Source organism: Phaethon lepturus, unplaced genomic scaffold (genome assembly GCF_000687285.1).
Source record: "Phaethon lepturus isolate BGI_N335 unplaced genomic scaffold, ASM68728v1 scaffold19440, whole genome shotgun sequence".
In the NCBI taxonomy this organism is placed as follows: domain Eukaryota; kingdom Metazoa; phylum Chordata; class Aves; order Phaethontiformes; family Phaethontidae; genus Phaethon; species Phaethon lepturus.
In genome coordinates this window covers 1869-17407 of record NW_010514288.1, presented here as the reverse complement: position 1 = coordinate 17407, position 15539 = coordinate 1869, and the positions used below count along the sequence as shown (strand labels likewise).

The window sequence follows — 15539 nt, the reverse complement described above, 5'->3', positions numbered from 1 at the left end:
CTCCGATACCAGAACATTAGGTGCCAACTCAGCCTTGCAGGAACAGGCAGATGTAATAGAGCAATATGGCATTATGCAAATAAGCACACACTAAATTGTTCAAAAAAGCTGTGCTTGCTGCCCCATCTCCAAGTACTACAAATTTGGTCGTCGAGTACTATGGGTAGTATTTGGAAATTCCTTTCTCCTCCACCGCTATCTGCCAGAAAGCACTGACACACAGGGTCAGATAAAGAAAACACCTCAGTACCTGGACTCAAAGAATTTGTGAGGGAAGAAGAAAGCTGGTGGCTAGTAAGTAACTTTGCTTCCTTTCACCCTTCTGCAACACACAGTGAGTTTCAGCCTGTGGCCCTGAGGTCCAGGGGCAACTCGGGCTACCTGCAAGGCATCAGTGAAGGCAAACCTGTTTTCAGGAGGCTGTTACTCACTACCCAGGGATCCATATAAATGATACAGAAGACATGGATTAATCCCTGAAAATCCCTATACAACAACCTCTAGTGAGTTGGGTATCACTGGAAGAACACTGGGCAGCCTTGGGACTTAATCCAGACTGTATGTCCCAAAGATATGCCTTGTTGCCTACACCTTCATTAAAAGTAATCTAACTCTGGTGGCTGAAGAAACTGACTGCTTACATTTGGAAGGCTAAGGACGTTTATATACGTCACATTATGTTTCAGAACTCACCTCATGAAGGTATTAAAATTTGAAAGTAACAACAAAATATCATTGCAAAAATAATGCATTTTAGCAGGATTCTATTTAATTGGGATTATCCACAATCCCAGATTTTCTCACAAACTTCCTCCATATCTGGAAAGCCCCACCTGATCCTTCCCAAACTCTTCAGTCCAGGATTTCAGGGGCAATTTCAGCATTTTAAGTACAGGAGGCTGATTCATCATGAAAGGCACTGGAAATTGAGACTCTGAAAAGAAATGAAAGCCCCAAGCCATAAAAGGATGCAAGTGCCTAAATGCTACCTTGCTGCGACTGTAAGCATTTAGCTAAATCCTCACAAATCTCACCATGCCTAGGGGTATCCAAACCTCCCTGGACGAACTACCCAAGTGGTGAGGAAGGTACTGCATCCCTCCTGCTGAAGTCATTCCACTTCAGTGATTTGGCCAGAGAGAGGAGGAAGAAGATGCTAGAGTGAGCACAGCTTTTGGAATACAGAGATCTTTGTTCCAACCCCTAGGACAGCAACCATTTTTATACAAAAAAAGATTCAGTAGAAGAAACAGAGAGCTCGCTCTTGCCACAGAGAGGCAACAGGCTTACTATCTGGCAAGACATGAAGGCTTTTGAGAAGCAACAGACTGGAATCAAGTCTCCTCTTTGCGGGCTTGCTGGGGTAACATTTTATTGGCAGGAATACTGGGTAAAGGAAGGCCGTTTCCCAGCTGGCAGTAGTCAGTGACGAAGAGCAGGCTTATTTACTTCTACAGGTGGTTGAGAGCTGTGAACCCCCAGCAGCGAGATTCACTCAGCAGGTACACCCGACCTGGGAACTGGAGCTGAAGACATTCAACACATTGACTGGGTCCATTATTCATGTACTGGGTTTGTAAATCTTGACCTTAAGTCGACAAGCTTCCAAAGCTGTTTATTCCTTAGATATATGTCCTGTTGGCAACAGCCTTCCTCCTTGTTTATCTACTTGGTCTCTCCACTTCAAGGCTTCTAAGATTTCCTTGACAGAAAACAATACACATTCACTGTACAGCACGCATTTGTAATTATTAATAAGGGGTGCACTTTTGAACCTTTTTTCCATGTTCAGCCTGCTGGAAAACACAACAGGAAACATGCTTGAAGGTTGGTCTGAAACATTCAGAGAAACAAAAAACCCTCTTGAACTAGACAAACAACAATAGCAGAAAGGAGGCACAAAGAATTTTGTATCTACCTTGAAGACTACAGAAGAGCATCCTTCAGAAGCTTTGCACTTCCATTGCTCAAAAAAGGTATTTTGTTTACATTTCCCTTAAATACTTCTGTCTAAAAGTAAATTCACTTAGAACATTTCAGGTGAAAGCTAAAATTTGTTCAGATGGGAAATAATGTAATGATTATGTGTGGGACACCAGGGGCCTCCATTCTCATCTCTAAATTGGGTTTGTACCCCCGTGCAACAAAAATGTCTCTCTCCTTTACCACTTCTATTGTCTCCCTGTCAGAAATCAATATACATGTACCATACAGCACAAATGTAACAAACTCTGACCTACCCTGATGGACCAGACTCAGAGTGCAATACTGTAAGCAAGATTGGCATATATGCTGTTATAGTATCTATGACTTGCAGGACTCAAAATCAGGCCTGCACAAAAACTCTGACAGATCGTCAGATAGCCAGGAATCCCAGGTAAACCTAGAAAACCAAAAATACAAGATTTAAAAAGAGGACACAGTTCATAAAACTCAAACTACAGGTTCCATACAGAAGAAGTAATGGATGATGAGCACTCTTGACCATGAGAATGTGTTGACTATGAAGAATGTAGACAGAAGACACCCAAATTAACCCACCTGCAATACACTGCAACAACATTCCCTCCTAAACAAAAATATTTCCACCTTTTAGCCATTAAGTTTTCCACTACAAAACTATAATTTTAGAGGAAATTTGGCAATTTTCATAATGGCTGTTGCACACAAATACAGTTTCCCTTTCAGCAGAAACTTTCTGACCAATTAAAACTTACATATTAAGTGCATGCCACAAAATAATCCCAGAAGTCCTCAAGATAAAATAAAATACCTTGATTTGTTTCAAACACCTCCACTGGTAGGAAGCTACTGCAATGCACAATTTCTGGATGATGTGGACACCGTTTTCTGACACAATCAGTGCTGGATTGCACCCTTTAAATCAACACCTCATTTGTGGGGGGCTGGCCCTTTGGCCATTGCAGCCTTCCAGCCTGTGTAGCAACCATCTGCTCTGGGTCACAATTCCAACATACCTAGCTTCAGTAACTTATTCTTTCTGAAGGTCAGTTCCAAGGTAACATCTTGTCTTTCAAAAGTCCACAGATGTTCCAGCTGAACAGGTGAAACAGAGAACTAAACAGAGAAATGCCAACATAATAGGCTCTACCAATTTATCTGGCATAACTTGAACAGAAACAAATCAACCCTTTTTATTTTCAGTAATATGCATACATAATTGTGTACAAAATCAAAATGTAAGCAAATATGTACAAAATTCAAACTGTTCGTGTATAAAATTTCCAAATGAAGTAATAATAAAAATTGACACCACACAAGAAGAACCAAATTGCCTCCTAGCCACCTATTTCCTCTATTTCATGTTAACTTGTTTGCACCGCTTGGAAAGATAAAACAAGCTGTCAGCATAAATCACAAACATTTTTCACTGTGACAATCATAACAGTATGCCAGTCTCCCAGCAATAGGCAACTAGGAAGAAAGGTAATTAAAATGTCAAAATCAAGAAAAAAAACATTCTTCTGAGTTTAATTTAAGAGATCAACTACTCCTAAATACCTGAGTTTGAAGTGGGGCTGGGGAAGGCCACTGTTTAAGGTGGCTGAGGTTGCTTTTTCTAGAGAAGTTGAAATTAACACTAGAAACGGGTCTTGCCCACAAAAAGACAAATGTTCCCATCAGTACATCTGACAAACTGCAGTACTGTACACATTGAACTCTATTAGTCATCCTGGGCAAAAAACTGTGGACAATGAACAAACCCTAATGCTTAGTGTCCTTCTCTCAAACCCCTGTATGTTCCATGTTAGCTTCATTAAGAAATAATAGATATTTTTTGTAACAGGTTAAAAGTGGTAAGTAGTAAAAGTAACTTTTTGTAACAGCACTGTGTTGTACTGACAATTCATATAGTAACATAAAGAAATATACCACAGTTGCCTTTAAGATAGCTAGTTAAAAGCAAGAAACTGAGGGGTTTGGTGAATGACGCCCTGAATACTGTCCCAGGTCATACTGCATGACTGCAGCAGAATGCCTTGAAAAGTAAAACACAGGCTGCATAAAAAAAAATTCTCAGTTTCAAGAGGAGCCACTGTGAAAAAAAATAAAACTCCACATGACTGTTGTGACATAGTGAACTAAGACATAACTCTCAGATATAAAGGACCTACATTTTCAACACTGGTTTAAATATTGAAATTTTAAATTGGGATGGAAAGTCCTAAAAGTTGGGCCATATCAGTGATAAGTAAAAAATGCTGCATGATATCTACAATCACATTTTTTTAAAATGTACACTACAAACTATAAAAAATAAATCATTTTACAGAACAGTTTCTATACAACAGGTGGGAGAGATTATGTCTTGCCCCAGAAATCCTTCCTCTTCTGAGCTCGTTCCAGTATCTGAGATGCAAGTGAGCTAGATGCTGCCGAGCGAGCAGAAATCTGAGACAACCTGTCATCTGTGGGAAAGCAACAAGGGAAAAACTAAACAGGAAGATTAAATATACATATTAAAACACAGTTGACATTCATGTCAGACTTTGAAAGTGCAATATTTTTATGACCTCTTTCATAATGGATGCTAAAATAGTACCACAATACACTTTATTACTTGGTAACTGACACGCTGGAGAAGAATCTCACTAGAAAGCTAGAAAACTACTAGGATGTTAGTTAAGTTAAAGCGAGCTACATGCCCAGCTCTTGACAAACTCCAGAGTGAGATCCCTACCGTCACCTGGGAATTGCCAAATTCTCCAAGTCATCTTTACATTTATTCTCCTGTGTCAGAAGACCTCAGAAAACATTATACAGACTTCAGTGGCAGAGGAAACTAGACTCTTGACATATTCATGAAAGCAACCCACCACTTCAAGTAAAGTGGACAACCTTATAATAACACGTGACTAAAATATCAGAACCTATATTAGCTGAAAGAGCCCCTCTGTGCCAAAACTAGTGTGCCACAAGTTGTTAAAAGAAATGTGTCTTCTGAAGAAAACAGGAAGTTTAACACAAAGACAATAAGGAGTATGCTTTAAAAATGTACTTTTGAAAGATCTTGCTTTTGAATACAGGGTACACTTCACACCCAGCAGAACTCCTAAAATTAAGCAGCTTGGATGCTGCTTCTCTGACAAAGCACAACATTATACTTCTTTAACACCATTATTAAAATGTTGCTACAACTCTGTCAAGATGCTCTCTATGAAAAAATAACTGTAATTACACCCATTCTCCTGCAATGGATTATAAGGAACTGTATCACTACTTTCCAGCCCCCCCCATCAACAAAAAAGCAACAAAAAAATTCAACAACTCAATCCTAACAGGACCTGTACTTTGTCAGTGTTTCAATTAACTTTTCAGCAGCATTTCTAAATTCTTGAAAAACAGTGATCCAAACAGCCCGTAACAGGCTCACATACTGTGCATAACATCTATATTCCCATGTATGAGAAAACTGCTAACTGCACTTATGCAAACAGACATGTCATTGGAGTAACTCCCAGGTTTCTATGTACATGAACAAATATGGGCATGTGAAATATCTCTGAGCTGGCACATTGCGCCTGCTTCTGAAAGCTCATACATCATCACTCAGCTCATAGGGAAAAAAAAGAAAAAGAAACAGCAAGTTACAGCATTTAATCTCTGTGCAGCAAGCTTGTGGGCAGCTGCAGAGTACTATAGGATTTTGCATGTTTTATGTAGGTATACATATGCTTGGCTGAGCCATCTGCACAACCCACACATTTTCCAGCCAACTGCAGTGAGTAAAATAGAGAATCGGCCTGAACGTTGGTTAAAACCAAGGAGCAAACAAGCGTAAGGGGTACAGAAAAAAAGCTTTTGATTGCTCTGGGGTGTATCTATAAATAAACTGCAATCACATATAAGCTTGCTCTGCCCATACTCTGAGCCAAACACAGGTGACTGCAACTAGCACAGCACCACACCAAGTTCAACCTCATACACCATGCTAAGAAACAATGTATAGCAGCTCAAGCTAAGGATGCTATAGTGCCTTTGGTTGATTCACGCTACTGAAGGAGCTTATTTGTGTCTGCCCACAAAAGGGCCAAGAAGCGCACCATGCACTGGCTGCTCCCCCAGATTACTGTAAACAGAAAAAAAGGCCAAAACAGCAATCAGAGTAACAGCGTGCCATAAGTACCCCTAATACACTGAGCAGAGGAACAGATGTGAAAATTAAAATCAGAGGAATCATTTTATGTTGCATATCTGGTGCTGAAGTCTCACAAGCAAAATCTTTATCTCAAGATTTTTGGTACCTTTTCAGTTGCATCCAAAGTTACTGCAGCTGCAAGCTGGGCTGTGATCATTTTGCAGTTTGCTTCTGTTGCTATCAACACAAAGGCTTAAAAAATGTGTGGGGAGGAAGCAATTTAAGGTATGGAACTGAGCAAGCTACAGTAACCATGCTGAGCCACAATGGTCTATTTTAAGTTTCAAACGCGTTTAATGGTTTATTCATACTAGAATATACCTTCATATTCATACTTCAGATTACTAGGATGAACATTTTCAAATTTTTTTGATGAAACAATGCAGTAGTTATTCATGCAAACACACAAACCAGTATTATGTATTGCATTCAGAAATCTCTCACATTAGTGCAAAAGTTAAAATTAATCTAGGTAATATACACATGATATACAATAATACTTTGGGAGAAGAAATACCTTCATCATTATAGTTTCTTTCCTGAAGGGGTAACTGGAAAGATCTCATTTTTGGATTGCCAACATTCCCTAAGACAGAAAGTCGAAGGCACAGTTTTGAATAATTTCAAAATAGACAAAGGATAATATTTCATTTTAGAACATTTAAAAATGTTACAACATTATTTCTAAAACATGAGTCTTATAAATAACAAACATAACAAAAACTCCACCAGACTCCTTTATTCTAAGCTGAGGTAAAATAAACTTCCTCCATTGTATTCTTCTCAAGGCACCTATCTTTGGTAGGTGCTACAAGTTACTTCGTGAACTGCGGTCGAGGTGCAGAGCTAGAATGCAACACCAATTCTAACCTCTTTACAAGGAAATTCTCTGGATTTCACCATCCCACTTAACCTGGCAACTACTTACTCCATTCTAGAGTAGAAATACTACTTTAATTTGGCTAATCTTTATAATAAAAAGATCAAGAATTGTGGGACCTTAAGCAGCTACAGGAAGTCTTCCTGGAACAGAGGCTTAAGCATATAAACTCTATTTTGACTAAGAGGTGAAGGATTTGTTAGCAAATTTATGTACCAGGTACCCCTAAAAATTGTTAAAAATCTTTTAAATGCTCCAGCACAAATTCCTCCTCAGCCGAGAAATGGCTTTTCTCAATATCCAATAAATCTTTTATAGATGGCTTTTTTGTTTCCTTATCCTGCAGAAATATTTAAGGAGCTTATCTCTCAGAAATCCACAACTCCTGCAAAAAAATATCCTACTATAAAGGTCCCCAGTTACACACCATTGTTGATAACTGCAGCTGGAAAAGTGTCACAGCATCCAGTTGTAACCTAAAGATTAAAAATTACAACTGTCCACACTAAACCAAATTATTCTTCTAATAAGTATATATTGAAATTAGTAAGGCAAAATTAGACAAAGACCACTAAAATACAATTATATTAGCAGAATCTTAAGGTGGAAAGTTGTGCACATTTCCTCAGCAAGACTAAACATATAGCAGAAAAGCTTTTGTTCAAAAACAGAACATTCTTGTAGAGTCTGTAAGGCAGCAAGCTCAGCACTCTCTTGGCCTGAACACTGCACGGTAGCCATTTCCATCCTGCAGCATACTAACACAGCCAGTCAATACACAAAACCCACCATTATGCTGGAATTCTGGATGCTTGAGAGTCCCTTGAATACGACGAGAGGGACTCCAGCAAGGCACAGAGCAGCTTTTGGCTGACTTCATTACAGGAGGTGTAGAGGAATGCTCTCGATAGGCTGAAGCATGAGGAACTCGCTCATCAGAGACACTGTTAGGAGGCCACTGATCCTGCCTAAGTGGCAGAGGATCCAAAGTTCCCAGCCCAGCAGGTGGAGAGGTAAGGAGTGAAACAGCTTCCACTTCCACATCAGGCTAAAACACAATGGAAAGAAGAAAAAAAAAAAAAAACCAAAACACAAAACCCCAACATCTCATATACAGCATTCCAGTGCAGATTCTCACATATGCAGCAAATGCTGGCTTTACATTATTTACACTTCTCATCAGGGTACTGGAAAAGTAAGTATTTCAAGCTCATGAAACAGCTTAAGGGAAATCGATTCATAATAAAAAATGTTTAACATGGTCTGAAAGTAATCAAGTCAGGTCAAACCAAAAGCTTATTTTCTTCACAGCAAAAAACTGTGTTGTTAGATTTTAAACCAACATGACCAACTTCTCATGCAATTGTTTCTGCTTCTATTACAGAACTTACTACAGAGGATATATGCAGTGAAATGATAGCCGTCCTTCTAGAACACAGGCTTAGCACAACTTGACAAAAAAAAAGAAATTTTGAGAGGAAGACAGTTAAACAACTCCTAAATATTTCTATTTTTCCCTTAGTAACTATGCAAGCTGCAAAATAAAAGAAGCACAAAAGTAAAGGAAAGGGAGAATGAAACTATTATGTCACATTTACCTATCTTGTACATAGGCACCCAACTTCTCCTTTGTGAATTTCTTTCAAGTCAAGGAATCTGGAGCCGTGCCCAATGTCAGTGTCAAGTTACAGTAACATTAATGGGGAAATTAACAGCTCCTGATGGCAACTTTTTTTTTTTTAACAGATCCTGTGCATTTAGCAGAAAAAGCCAAAATGGAACTCATCCAATCTCTGATAGTCTCAAGTCCTTTGTTTAATACCCCTCAAAAAATTATTTATTCAGACATTGGCCTTTTTTAGTCACAGATGCTGAGAATGTAAATGACAACTCAAAAAAAAAAATTTTAAATAAATAATTCATAATTACTTAAAAGCATATTTCTAAAATGCATAATGGTAAGTCTCTTTTCTGGCTCACCCGGAAAGACCTTCTTTTTGAAGCTTCTCTTGCACCTTGCTTAGCTGAAGAAGGGTCTGTTCCTAAATCTCGTGTTCTCTGCTGTGAGGATGAAGACTTGGATTTGGGAGGAGACACTAGAACCGCACCTCCTATCATAGTGGAGAAGATGAAAAATGCTTTATTACCTTAAATAACCTAATAAAGTAATTCATACATGTCTTTATTTTTCTTTAGTTCTTGAAATACTGCTTTGCATTTAAAAGTCTTTTTACCAACAGCTGGGGTAGTGAGATCATGATGAGTCCTCTGAGCTCCACCAAGTGCTCTCAGTTTCGGAGTAGGAAGCCTGCCGCCTGTCCTCGAGGATACAGAAGAAGAATCTGACACAGCTGCAGAAGAATTCAATACTAAGGCATTCTCACTGCAAAAAATGAGAAATTATTAAAGGATTATCTAAGGACTGAGGAGTCTTGCACTCAAGCTTTTTGTTTCTAATACATTCCTACAATGAAGCCTAAGGCAAGACAGGGCCATAAAACACCAACAGCCTGTAGCTACAACATCTGCTTGCAATGGGGAGTCCTGGATTCCAGCCCTCGAGCCTGTTTCTGTATTTACTTTTTTTTATGTAACTGGATAAAACACATAAACAGTCTCAAGCTGCAAATTCGTGCTCCCTCTGTCCCAGTAAACCTTGAACGTATTGCTGCACAGTAGCAGACTCAACAGGAGGGCTGGAGAGAGTACTCGCCCAGGAAAACTTTGAACCTGGTTGCCACCTTAGAGGTGGGAATGTGGGTTTGATTCTTTACAGTCAATGTGGTGGAACTGAAACCAAGTATCCCACATTTAGGTAACTGCTTTAGCCCCCAGGTTTTTAAATAAATCAGCACCACCACTTCTGTCTTCTTCCTCCAGATGCATTTCAAAAGGAGGTGGCGGCATACCCACACTGTGCAAGGAACCTGATCGTTATCAGTGCGTGCTAGAGATGCTCTGAGGACATCTAAGGAAAGAATGCCTCATTTCTAACTCTCAAGCAGGCTTAGATAACATGCACGTGTTAGGCTGCCCTGCATGGCCAAGTCCAGAGCATATCTCAGCACACACAGAACCACACTGCAGGATGACAGAAAATCTTCAATGTCAATGAGACACAACTATGAACTAGATAATCTCTAGAATTAGATAGAAACTTCAGAAGGTTTTCAGGATGATGGTTTTGAAAGCCTGTCTTCAATTGCTGCTTGAGTCTAGCACCTCAGTCTTTCTTTGCCTGGGTTTTGTATACAGGACATTATCCCCAAAGACGACAATTATAATTCCTTACCTTCGAGTCGTGCTACAACACCAAAGATAAAACCCAACAAGGAATACAAAATGCTCAGATGGTATAGTAATAAGGACAAAAGTTATTCAGATATAAATATCTATCAAACTAAAATATTGTTCTACCAAAAAGAACATGCAAAACTTGCACAGTAAAAAGCCAGAGACTTCTGTAACTAGATACAATTTGGATCTTTCAACTGTCAAATACAGTACTATGCACTATACTATGCACATACTGATCTCTCATTATTTCTAAATACCCCTCCACCTTTTTCCCACCTATGCTCAGTAACATAATCACTGGTGATTACTGTATGCTAGTTATTTTTTTGTCCCAAGTCCTTTATCTTTGTCCATGAAATTTTTTTGAGAAAAACAGATGCTTAAGCACAAGATTAGCATCCTTTCAGTCCTATCAATTCTACACTGTCAATTTGATGCAAATTGTGAGCTTCAATTTTCGACACACTTGGCTCCTGCATAATGAACATAATGAATGCTGCAGTATGGGCCTCTCTGTTCTGAGAGGCCCATACTGCCAATTCCTGAAGTTTTGGAAAAATACATTAGAATTGTTTATGCTTCTACATACTTCTGTCTTGCCAATTAGAATCCAGTATTCTTAATGACAGATCCATTTCCATCAACCAGTTCAATGTCTTGAACCTTCTCATTCTTTATCATACTGTTAAAAGAAAAGTAGTGGCACACCAACTTATACCCTCTTAAGTAGATCTGATTTAAAAGCAAAAATTAGTTAACCTACATATTTCTGACATGTTAGAGGAAAACTTTACATATATACACCACAAAAATGTTCAGTTTTACCCTTCAATTTTTTTATCTTCATTGGCACCCTTACTGCTTTCTTCTAACTGCTGAGCCACAACTTCAGCCTGTTCATCTTGGTTTTCTTCTTCTTCTGCTGATTGCTGATTTTCCCCTTCTTTAATACCTTCTTGTTCACCCCAAACTAAACGCCTTTTGACTGGAACAGTTAAAACATTTGACATGTCTTTCTTCTCAGTGATGTCCTGGTGTGGCTGTTCTCTAGAGTCAGGCTGGTGCAGTATTTTGGGGCTTGGTGCAGTCTCTTTTTCAGAAACTCTAGGTAACAAAGAAAGCAGTGTTTCATACCAGCGATTTGCATGATACACAGGTGTCTCTGTAGCACACACTCATCCAGTTCAGTCCTTTGCCAAAAGTACAGCTCAGATATTAAAAAGTGGTACGGTTGACAGGATGAATCATTAAATTTCCACTGAAGTTTCAACTGATGTTTAAGCACAACCCATTTTCAAACTAGATTCTATGAAAACTCACTCTGGATTACCATTTCCAAAAATGCAATGTAAAATCTGAGCTCTATTTCCAATTTCAACACGCTGGATCACCAGAAGTGCTCAAAAAATAACTAGTTTCATGCATAGGGACTGTCTGATGGCACAATTTTGAAAGCCAAGCAGTTTAGAAGACTCCTCTTTAGGCACAACTTTTGAAAGCCTTAAATGCTCAACTTCTTACAGAAATCAGTGCCTATTAGCCCAGTGCACAGAAATGAGATGAGTAAGAGGATCTGTCTTTCGTAGGCAAAAAACCAAACCAGTAAATCAAAAAATTTACACCATACTTAATATCACACATGATACTGTCATAAGTACTCTTTTACGTTTCATCTCCCAACCCTTTCAAGAGCTACAGTCATACAAACGGGCAGATCCCTCCCACACACAGAAGTAGTGCACGTACAGCAGTCTAAGTGGACTGCAGACAGAGGCATCTAAGGCACTGTTTTTAAATATCAGCTCTCAGAGAAGTCACAAATGGGGTTTTTTCCCTCCTTGCTTCAGCAATAGATGTCTGTATATTTTACTACAATACTAATTCCAAATTCTCCTTGCAATGGATTTAGTATCTGCCAATTCTCACAGCCTTCAAAGAAAGGAGAAAATGGATGTACACCATTCCAGTTCCTAAGTCTTCATCTCAGAACTAAACAGTGTCTAAGACTCAACCACAAGATTAATTAATCCTGACAAGAACATTGATAACATTTGAGCAGGCAAAACATATTTCCTGTCATTCCAGTGGAAAGAAGAATATTACTTCAGTATGACTCAGTGTGAAATTCCTCCAGAGTTGATGAGACCAAGGTTGCCACACTAAATATGCATTTGTGGAGAATTTTAAGAATTTTCAGAAGGCTGGACTGTGCCTCATTTTCAATTTGAGCACAGATCAACTGATGTATCTGTGAAAAGGTAAATGCCTTCATCTGTTCTAGAGAATGTACATATCATAGAATCATAGAACAGCCCAGGTTGGAAGGGTCCTCGAAAGACTATCTGGTCCAACCTTTCATGTGGAAAGGGAGCAAAGATAAGATTATTGAGCACCCTGTCCAATTGCATCTTGAATACAGTCAAACTTCCAAGATCTCACAGCTATGCTAAGCCTATATTCAGCATTTTGCTCTGTTTCAAAGTTGCAGAATAACAGGCAGGAATGACGACCTTACCCGGCAAGATCTAGTGCTCTGATGTTGTTGCTGATGCCTTCTTCTGCACTGGAATTTGAGGACACATCCCAAAGACTGTTATTATCGGACAGGATCTGATTGAGATGGTATCGGGAGAAGTGTGTTCCCTCTACTCGTTGCCTGTAAGCCTTTGCTCTTTCTCGAAGCTCTCTCACCTGCACATCAAGGTTTCATAAGTTGCGCATCTGTTTAAAGTTCACTAACAGGCTATAATATTATAACATATTTGCATTAGCTAATGGCAGCTAAAGGAGAAAGGCAAGTTACTCATAATACAGGGCCACCCACAGCACAAACATCGCATGCCGCAGTAAATGCAACAACAGGAAAGCAAAAGTAAGAGAAGTGTATACTTAGTAAGCATGTTTGAGCCATGAAGCCAAAGCAAAATTGTCAATTACTCATTCAATGAGCACAAAAAGTTATGCAGCAACTATGAATAAGTTTAGTGCTGGATTCTAGTTTTTCCATCAGCGCTGAGACACAGTGCTCCAAACATTGAAACAGGAACTTAGATGCAACCAACCTCCATATACCACATGGAATTTAGGGTGTTTTGAGATGCCTAAGGAGAGGAATACAGAATTATTTTTAAATTTCTTATTTTTCTCTCAACACTGTATTGTTACTATCACCCTTGCAACTTTATTTCAGTCTAAGTAAGAAATTAAATACTAGAAACCTGTCAACACAGCTCTATGCTGCCTCCCTGAGATTCAGTAAAAAGCTGTATAACAAATACAGTAGCACTGGTATTTCACCAGTTTTTGCCAAGCTTGAGGAAATTAATTTAGATTTCTAAGCCTTAACACTCAAGAATATATTCACCATACACTAATTTATGATTATTTCAAGTCAACAGATCTATGCTCATGTGTAATACTGAGTTTGAATGCTGTGAACACTGCAACTACCTCTAGCTACATTAATCCTATCTCAGTGAGGAGCTGATGATTACATGAGAACTCTTGGTGCTATTGTATGCAAGACGCAATACCAAAATCATTCCTTCTAGGCTATCAGTAACTGTAAGAATGAGATGTCAGGTTTAGTCTTTAAAAAAAAAAGTGATAAGCTCTCTCTTTAGACATTATACTGATGATTTTACACTATCATTTTTAATGGTTAAACACTATTTCAACACTCACACTGTCTTGTGTCCTTCACCCAAACACAATTAAAGTGCCGGAAGAAAAAGCAACAATAAAACTTTTATGTTTATATGATTAAAAATAACTTTGTGATATTGTTGTGTGAATTTTGGCTCACTAAAAATGGTTCACAGGAAATACGTATTTTGTCAAAGAGCAGGAAAGTAATACCGACATTTCCTCTAGCACATTTTCATAGCTTTTCTTATTTATTCTTCCTTCATTATAGACTTTGCATCGTTCTTCCTGCAAGGAAGAGTTAAGCAGGCCAAATTCCCCTAAACCCACTAAAAGTAACTGGATGCACTTAGCCCACACCAGCTAACGTCCCGCAATTTGACCCAAATTTCCAAAGAATATGTCATTAAAAATATATACTTGTCATTTTAAGAGAAGAGTTTAGTCTGAGGTGCAAGTGATCTACTGGATTATTCACTTTAAGTAGAAGACTGAAAAATTAATTATGATAGCCACAACAGAAGGAATATAAATGCAGAGCAACAGGACGCTTCAGGGGGAGGAAGAATACCATGTCTCCAGTGAATTGTGAAGAAGTACAAAGGACAAATGTCTCCTTCAGTGACTCAGCAGGCAGCATTATCTCAGCAGGGCACAGGCCCCAGAAAGTCCTACTGTGAATATGAATTGCCCGCATTAATTTTTCAAAAGCATAGTTCAAAGAGATTTTTTCATTCGAATCATTTTTTTCATTGCTGAAAAGCAACCCTTAATAATATATTGTAGAGTAGCAGTCTAAGAGTAATCACTACAGCTAAGGTCATACCAGGATTCTATTATGGTCTTTGCTTGTTTGGGCTCAGAGCTTTAGAAAGTCTGCTTTGGACCCAAAGTTATCCATGTGCATGCAGTCCCAACTAAGGGAAAAACCAGACTGGGTCAGTCAGAGCTTATCATCTAATCACTTACACTAAGCAAGAGATGCTCTGTAGGCACCTGCAGCAGGGGTGAGTCTCAACGATCAAGCAGAGGCAGAGGTTAGATACAGCTTTGCAGAGCATTTCTCTTCATGCCAGTGAAAAATATTGGAACAGGTATGGAATCATTTAGAAATCATTTAGAAAAAAAAGGACTGTTGGGCAACCTATGTTGTGAATGGCCAAAGTACCTTTCTTGCTTTATTATAAAACCAATGCACTTGAGACTTTTTTCAAGTTACACACACTTACATTAATCTGCTGTTAACCTATTTCTCAAATGGCTAGATTCTTTCTCATATCTCAACTGTGAATGAATTATTTTATTTAGTCCTACTATTTTAGTATTTTAGCTATGCTGGATCCCATTCTGCAGTTCTTATAACAAAAATATTGATGGATGCCACAAAAAAAGAAAAGCCTGTCCAAGAATCACACCAATCAGGATTTTTACTCTTGTATGAACAGATGTTGTAAGAATTAACCTTGATTTTCTTCCAACCTGTCTTGAAGACTAGGAAATTCCACGCTTTAACCTTGCTCTTTGCTTTCATCACAGCCACAAAAAGCTTCTTTTTAA

At 38.7% G+C, this 15539-nt stretch overlaps 1 protein-coding gene across 1 annotated transcript; it reads right to left on the bottom strand.

Annotated features, from left to right (window-relative positions):
• Positions 1-4146: 4146 nt before the first annotated feature.
• Positions 4147-14270, bottom strand: LOC104615144 (nuclear protein MDM1-like; the record flags this gene model as incomplete). The annotated part of the gene is made up of 9 exons (XM_010292614.1): positions 4147-4430; positions 6678-6746; positions 7830-8088; positions 9021-9151; positions 9275-9423; positions 11163-11441; positions 12853-13028; positions 13400-13438; positions 14196-14270. Coding segments are annotated over 9 exons (1284 nt in total), but the record flags the coding sequence as incomplete, so codon positions are not given.
• Between the last annotated feature and the right edge of the window lie 1269 nt (positions 14271-15539).